The sequence below is a fragment of the Crinia signifera genome, chromosome 1 (assembly GCF_055691185.1).
Source record: "Crinia signifera chromosome 1, ASM5569118v1, whole genome shotgun sequence".
NCBI classification, from domain to species: domain Eukaryota; kingdom Metazoa; phylum Chordata; class Amphibia; order Anura; family Myobatrachidae; genus Crinia; species Crinia signifera.
Window position 1 is genome coordinate 143,798,029 of NC_139217.1, and position 7,572 is coordinate 143,805,600.

The following is a 7,572-nucleotide window of genomic DNA, read 5'->3' on the forward strand; positions in this document are numbered from 1 at the left end:
GTGCCACAGTCACAATCTCTTTTCACAATCTCTCCATATATGGAATTAGACACGCCCTTTGGGTGAAGGCAGCATGACACGCCCTCAATGGGGTGCTGTGCAAAATCCTGCTACCAACTATAATCTCCCTGAAACTAATTTTCAAAAGTAGGCAAGTATAGTCTATTCACCGCTACTCTGCTTAGCAGACCAGTGCTGGGCAGGGGTACTCCTAACTGCCCCATCACCGGCCCAGAGTGGGATGCGGGACCATACCCACAAAATAGGACGGTCCTGCAAAATCAGTTGGGGAGGTATGTTGAAGATGCAAACCAAATGAACACCATGTGCTGCCAATTCTCTAAAAATAGCATTCCTCCAAACTGTCCCGCTTTCTACAGGACAGTATAGTATTCCAGGTCGTGCTGATAACGTGATGATCATTTATTGTCCAGTAAATATAACCAGCTAGCTAAAAAAAGCACAGGCTTGGTTTGTCCTCAGAGGATGTTGCAATAAGAACTATTGGCAATTATCTTGTATTGCCCTCAGTAATTATGGCCGCCTAAGCGTCGAATGCAAACGTCAAGTGCTCCTTCGTCATCATCTCCCTACTCGCGGGCAGCCAATCGTGGAGCGCCTAGGCGGCTTGTTACAGGTCACGTGGCGCTGGTTTGAAGCGGAAGGCGCGAGTCGCGTTCATCCTCTGTCTTGGGTTCAGGTGGGATCCGGCGTAACAGCACACAGCAGCAAGAGGGGTGTGCGGGAGAGATGGCGGCCCAGCTGACACGGGAAGGCATCACGCTGAAGGGCAGCGCGGAGATCGTGTCCGAGTTTTTCTGTGAGAGAACGGAGTGCGCGGTTTCCTAGCATTGTTTTAGAGGCTAGTTTGTGCGGGTCACGGCGCGGTGGCCCTTCAGTGTGTTTAGGAGGAGGAGGGGGCGGTCACTGCAGAGGCGCTGACCAGTAGTATAAGTAGTTGCTTTGCGGTGGTCGGGGCTAAACTGTCCCTAGAACAAGTGTCCCATTGTGTTATATCCCCTCTGCTGTCTGTGAAGCATAAGTGTCAGCATGCCCTACTCTTTCCAAGCCGTGCTTTAGGCTAAGAGCCACATCACCTAGTACTCATGGCAACCCTCAGTAATATTGTCCAATTACGGAGCTGTTTTCTGAATGTTAAAACATTACTAGTGAAGGTCAATAATCAGAAACCGTCATCCAATACAATATCCTAAAAGGTTGTTTGCTGCCATGTTTTTACATGGAATTATTCAATAATTTAATATAAAGATACTGTAATGTTGTTTTGTTAATAATAGTTACTAAGTTTATTTTACAAGACCTTTTTCTCTTTAGATTTTGGCATCAATAGTATTTTATATCAACGTGGGATTTATCCATCAGAGACTTTCACTCGTGCACAAAAATATGGGCTTACCCTACTGGTCTCAACAGATCCAGATCTGAAGAGCTACTTGAATACAGTGGCGGACCAGTTAAAAGGTATTAAACTGCATAGTATAGTATTGGGTGAACTATTGGATGCTGTGTTTACACTTGTAAGTAAATGAATACAAAATAACTCCCTTGATTACGGCTTTCCTCAATAGCAAGATCAATAACTAGAAAGAATGTAATTGCTGGTGAATACAGTAGCCCTGTTGAATAGCTATGCTTTGTGCCATGATCTTTCACAAAAGTATTTGCGGACTCTCAAGGCCCCCACCGAGTAGGGCAAGTTATCGCATGCGATACCCTGCCAACTCACCCATAGGATCGCATATGATACTTTATATGTAGTCCTTTTTGTATACAATGTATCGTCTGTGATCCTAGCAGGGGCTATAGGCTGTGACAAATATTCATGGCAGCCCATAGTATCTGTGACTGATATGAGGCGCACAGGAATGTGCCCCAGATAGCAATCGCAGGAAAATTACATGCAATCCTGATATCTCCATCGCTGTTGACAACTCGACAATCTACCCTACCCCACAAGCTTGTTGCTTAATGTTCATCCTCGACTCTGAACTATCCTTTGTTCCCCACATTCAATCTGTCTCCAAATCATGTTACATGCATCTAAAAAAACACATCCAAAATATGACCCTATCGCACACAAGACACTACTAAATCTCTTATCCATGCACTCATATCCTGCATTGATTATTGCAATAGTCTCCTAACTGGTCTTCCCAAGAACAGACTCTCTCCACTGCAATCCATTTTAAATGCTGCTGCTAGGCTGATCTTCCTTGCAAGACACTCATCTGCTAATCTGCTCTGCCAGTCCCTCCATTGGTTGCCTGTATCTTACCGTATTCAATATAAAACACTTCTACTCGCATATAAAGCTATAAGCCATACTGCACCAGCATATATCTCTTTACTTATCGCAAATTATCTCCCATCTCGACCACTCCGCTCTTCACAAGATCTGCGTCTCTCTTCTGCACGGATCACTAGCTCCCATTCAGTATTACAGGACTTTCATCGGGCTGCTCCCATCCTATGGAATGCCCTTCCATAATAAGACTCTCCGCTAGCCGCCAAACTTTCAAGTGTTCCCTGAAAACTCACCTCAGGCAAGCCTATCATATTTAAGTTCTACACACACAACCCTCAGAGGCACTTATGTATTATATAGCTTCCCTTCTGGACCTGTAACTTGGTGGGACTGCTATGCTATTACTGGTGCTTGTCCTTGTGTTTCCCTCCTATATCCCTATAGATTGTAAGCTTGCAGCAGGGCCCCCCTACCTCCAAGTCTGTCTGTTGTTACCCAGTTTGTTTGATCACTGGCTACTATTGTAAAGCGCAACGGAATTTGCTGCGCTATAGAAGAAACTAAATAAATAAATGCAATGTGTCACTTTTCATGTGATCCGTCAATGCAATGCAGTCAAAATCACATAAAAATTGGCCATATCGCACTAGTGGATGGGGGCTTTTAGGGTAGATTACCTTTTGTGCCATGTCTGGATTTTGCCAGGCAGACAAAAGATGGGATACTGTTGCTAAGATTAAAACAATATGGCAACAGTAATTGTTACCGATCATCCAAAACGGAATTGTCGACCCCCCCCCCCTATAGTGTAATACAATTAATATCTTTATAATCCCCATGTAGTAAAATCTAAAATGCATGAAGCAAAACTTTACACTTCCAAGGGAAAAAGAGTCCAGAAACAGCCATTTTGAAAACATGTATAGGGAATAGGCCAATACCCCTTTCGCGCTGCAAATGCCAGGCTGCATTCATGGGTTTGGACATAGGTCCGTCCCAGGTCGCTGATGTCAGAAGGGGGTAGAGCATGGGTCTTCAACCTATGGCCCCCCCAGATGTTGTGAAACTACATGTTCCAACATGCATTGCCACATTTATTTCTATAAGAGCATGCCAAAACTGTCAGGGCATGCTGGGACATGTAGTTCCACAACATCTGGAGGGCCACAGGTTGAAGACCTGTGGGGTAGAGCATCTCACATCATCTGGGGAGGCGTACTGCCACCTCCATAGTATGAGCGGGACCAGGGTTACCCGTTCACGTTGCACAGCAACCCAAGTCACAGCCATGTTCAACCCTGGTCGTGACAAGGGTTAGTTTGTGTAGTTGCACAGGAGTCATATACTGAAACCAATGATCTGAAGATGAGGCCCCTGTTTATTTATGCTTTAAGACCGTAATCTGTGATGTCTTCAGGGGTGTGCTAACACTAACATAGTTATGTCAATATAGTAGAGTCTATCCTCTCTCCTATGGTGACCAGGGTTAAAAGGCTGGGTAGCTTACCCGGGAAATGTCTGTGGCACTTTCACACCGCAGACCAAGCCAGGTTAACACTGCAATAACCTGGGTTGATAAAGGGTTTTACTGGATCTCAATTATAGGTAGATAAATTACATTTGAAAAATTACTCATTAAGTTATCTGTATATCAAGCTTTTGTATTAACCATTGCTAAATCCTAACATTGCCACAGTAGTGAAATGACTAGTGCTTTCAGAAAGGGTTTCATATATGGATGTTTGTCAACTATTGCAAGGATTCACACCACTTCAAAACGTACATAAACTTTAATTGTTCTTTTAACTCAGAACTTTATAATTATTGCAGATTTGGAATAGGTAAGTAACAAGACTACAGGAAAACGCTCAAAAGGTGCCACTGATTTTGCTTCTTTCCATGGCACCTTTTGAGCGCTTTGGTGTAGTCCTTACCTATTCCGTATTTGTATGAATGTTATTTGATGTCATCCCTCTACATTTTTACCTTTTTAGCTGCACATGAGATTTATGTGCACTTGTTGCTGATTCATTTACTTATTCTCATTCTTGCAGATTGGCTGTACAATTGCCAGGTCCAGAAACTGGTCGTGGTGATCTCCAGTATTGACAACAATGAAATTCTTGAACGTTGGCAGTTTGATATAGAGTGTGATAAAACGGTCAAAGATGACAGGTAACGAAACAAGATACAGTACTTATGTATTAGCAGGGCGCCCGGCTACGGTACGCTGACAATGTACCTTAGGCTACATTGTCAGCGTAGCATAGCCGGGCGCCCTGCTAATATGTGCCTGCCTTTATACTTACGGTGGGCTGAAGGGCAGGCGGCGGGGCTTGAGCAGCGGCCGGGCGGAGGGGGGAGATACCGCCAGCACCGGGCTGACAGCAGCACCAGGCGGTGGGGGACGACGCGTCCTGTGCTCTCGGCCGGGGGGAGACGCGTCCTGGGTGTAATTCAACGTACTGCCGCTGAGGGAGCATCACATGCTTTTCACATGGATAGTGGGGATATAAACCATTGTGTATTAGCACAGCTCCAGTTACGTAGTTTACGTAAGTTACGTAGTTTACGTAACTTACGTAGTTTACATAGCCAGCATAGTGGTGTATTGGTATTCTCAATACACCACTACGTAATGGGTGCCCTGCTAATACATAAGTACCCAAGATACTGTAGGGTAGGCAAATAGTCGCATTACTGAGAATTAATATATAAGAAAATGTGTCTTAAGTGCCGTGTGTTTTGTAGTGGACCGATTATTAAGGTATTGGGTGACGTGCTTTACTGAGTAAGTGCACCTAGTGTTGGGGGGGGGGGGGGGGCTCCCGATTAATTGCTGGCTTGGAGACGTGTCAACCACCTGGGTTGATGTGCAATATGAAAGCGCCAAAGTTTGTAACCTGGGCCGACTAACCCAGCAATTCGACCTGGATTTAATGTGTAAGTGCCTAACCCGGGATCGAGATCCTGTGTCTGACTCAGCATTGCAATATGAAAGGTATATGATGTGGTTGGGGGACAGATGATACAGGAGTTTAACATAACAAGAATGTGGGGGGTTGTAGATGAAAGACATTGGGTACATGACACTGGGGAAGATAAAAGTTTGGAAGGCTGTAAAGACAGTTGGGCCGAGACATGAGGCTAGAGAGAACACTTAGGGGGGGTATTCAATCCCCAGCGACCATCTCCTGAGGGGGGAGATGGCCGCCGGGCCCTATTCAATGCTGTCTTTCCCAACAGCATTGAACAGGGGAGCTCGGCAGAACAAGCCCGATTTCACAAGCAGTCGGGCTCGCTCTGCCGGGAAGTGACGAGCTGCCGGCTGCAGCTCGCATCTTCCCGACCACGCCCCCTTCTCGTCCCACTTCAGACGGGACATTGAATCCCGCCTGCATGTTCTCGGTCGAGCAGAGCATGTTCTCGGTCGACAGCCGTGACCCCCAGATTGAATACCCCCCTTAGAGACAAAAGGGAATATATAAATAATTATCAATGACCCAGCAAATTACTGGTCTAACAACATAATTTTGGAAGACTTGTTCTGTTCTTTAAGGGTTTTTACAATGTGAATGGTCTGGTGATGTCACAACGGCTAGTAAGTTTGAAACCTTTTTTTGACCACTATTGTTTAATGTAGAAAGATGATGTTTAAAAAAAAAAAAAAAATGTTATCTGCAATGCAGTAAGGAGGGGGTGGGTAATAATGTAGCATTTTATTGCATGGGGGACATCCTATCACTATGCTGAAGTCTTGGTTAATGTTTGTATGCAATATTCCAGCATTGTCAGGGACAAGTCGCCAAAGGTTATTCAAGAAGAAATCCGATCAGTTATCCGACAAATCACTGCCACCGTAACCTTTCTTCCATTATTGGAAACCGCCTGTAAGTAGTCTACAAAACCAAAATTAGTGTTTGTAAGCCATTATAATATATTATATTGCCTCCCTCCCTATTTTTTTCTATAGAAAGATAATTACATAAAAGAAACATTCTTCTAGCCCATTGTTTAATATAAGAATCTATTGACTAAATCATCTGACACACAAGCTTAGACAAATATTCCCCATCCCTCTGATTTTGTTCATTGCACTCCGGCTAATGATGAATTTTACTGGCCAATAGAATTCTCATAAAGCAACTCCATTATAATTAATTTTATCTTCTTGTTCTTTACTCTTTGCACCTTTTAGACTTTGTTCCCAGTACACCAAAATAAGATATATAGCGTGAATGCTAATTTTTGTTTTATACAAAAACTACAGGTGCGTTTGATTTACTGATCTACACCGATAAAGACTTGGAAGTACCAGAAAAGTGGGAGGAGTCTGGGCCCCAGTTTGTTTCAAACTCTGAAGAAGTCCGTCTGCGTTCATTCACTACTACTATCCACAAAGTAAACAGCATGGTGGCATACAAAAAGATAGACTGTTAACAGTGACTGATATTTCATTGGCGCACAGAAAGCTGCTTTTTTTTTTTTTTTTCACCCTCTTCCTACAATGCAAATTTCAATGGCGGTTTTATCTGCAGCTTTTAATATGCTTTCCCTAGAGCTGGGATTTTGTAGATCTGTTGTGGGTTCGGTGGGCCTTTTTTTATGGTTGTATAGTATGTACTAGTGTTTTTTATGTGATTCAAGTGTGAAAATTAGTGTTCTGATTCGGCTGCTTACTGGATAGGAAATAACACAAAGCATTTCATTCTAGTCCCATTTATTGTATACATATTTTATTTATACGTACTGTGGTGGCTGTAAACTAACTCGGCACCTCAGTTTCACTTATTCTGTAAATCAGGGTTGGGGAAACTTCGGCCCTCCAGCTGTTGAACTACACATCCCAGCATGCCCCGTAACAGTTGTAGTGTGGCTACATAGCCAAACTGTAACAAGGCATGCTGGGATGTGGAGTTCCACAACAGCTGGATAGTGGAAGGTTCCTCATCCCTGCTGTAAATGTTTATCTGATTTGTAAAAAAAAATTTTATTAAATAAAGTGTAAACATGGCTTTATGTATTTACTTAGGAACAAGCAAAGTAGGTTTTACAACGGACTTACATGATGTGGCGATTTAAGTCAGGCTTGGGTACAGTGCCTATCCAGTTGTGAAACTACATAAGCGGCCATGCATTCTCAGGGAGAGTGTGCTTGAACTTGTAGTTTTACAACAGCTAGAGAGTGACAGACTGGCCAGTGAAATCTTTCATCAGAAGATAAAAGTATTTATTTAATAGAATGCTATAGTGAAAGCATATCAAAGCTTATGGTCCTTACACAGCAGGATGGGGGGGAAGCGGCA

At 43.5% G+C, this 7,572-nt stretch overlaps 1 protein-coding gene across 1 annotated transcript; it reads left to right on the forward strand.

The window, feature by feature from the left end:
* Nucleotides 1–602: 602 nt before the first annotated feature.
* On the forward strand, nucleotides 603–7,280 carry MAD2L1 (mitotic arrest deficient 2 like 1). The gene is made up of 5 exons (XM_083157396.1): nucleotides 603–820; nucleotides 1,336–1,482; nucleotides 4,321–4,441; nucleotides 6,053–6,156; nucleotides 6,537–7,280. Exons 1-5 carry the CDS (start codon nucleotides 751–753, stop codon nucleotides 6,704–6,706), a joined length of 612 nt encoding a protein of 203 aa, XP_083013522.1. The 5' UTR covers nucleotides 603–750; the 3' UTR covers nucleotides 6,707–7,280.
* Nucleotides 7,281–7,572: the final 292 nt, after the last annotated feature.

What these genes read in the sequence shown, in the direction of transcription:
- MAD2L1 (XM_083157396.1), top strand. Translation starts at nt 751, where the DNA reads ATGGCGGCCCAGCTGACACGGGAAGGCATCACGCTGAAGGGCAGCGCG. An exon ending in AGTGGCGGACCAGTTAAAAG is followed by an intron (nt 1,483 to 4,320) that starts GTATTAAACTGC and finishes TCATTCTTGCAG; the next exon opens with ATTGGCTGTACAATTGCCAG. An exon ending in AAAACGGTCAAAGATGACAG is followed by an intron (nt 4,442 to 6,052) that starts GTAACGAAACAA and finishes GCAATATTCCAG; the next exon opens with CATTGTCAGGGACAAGTCGC.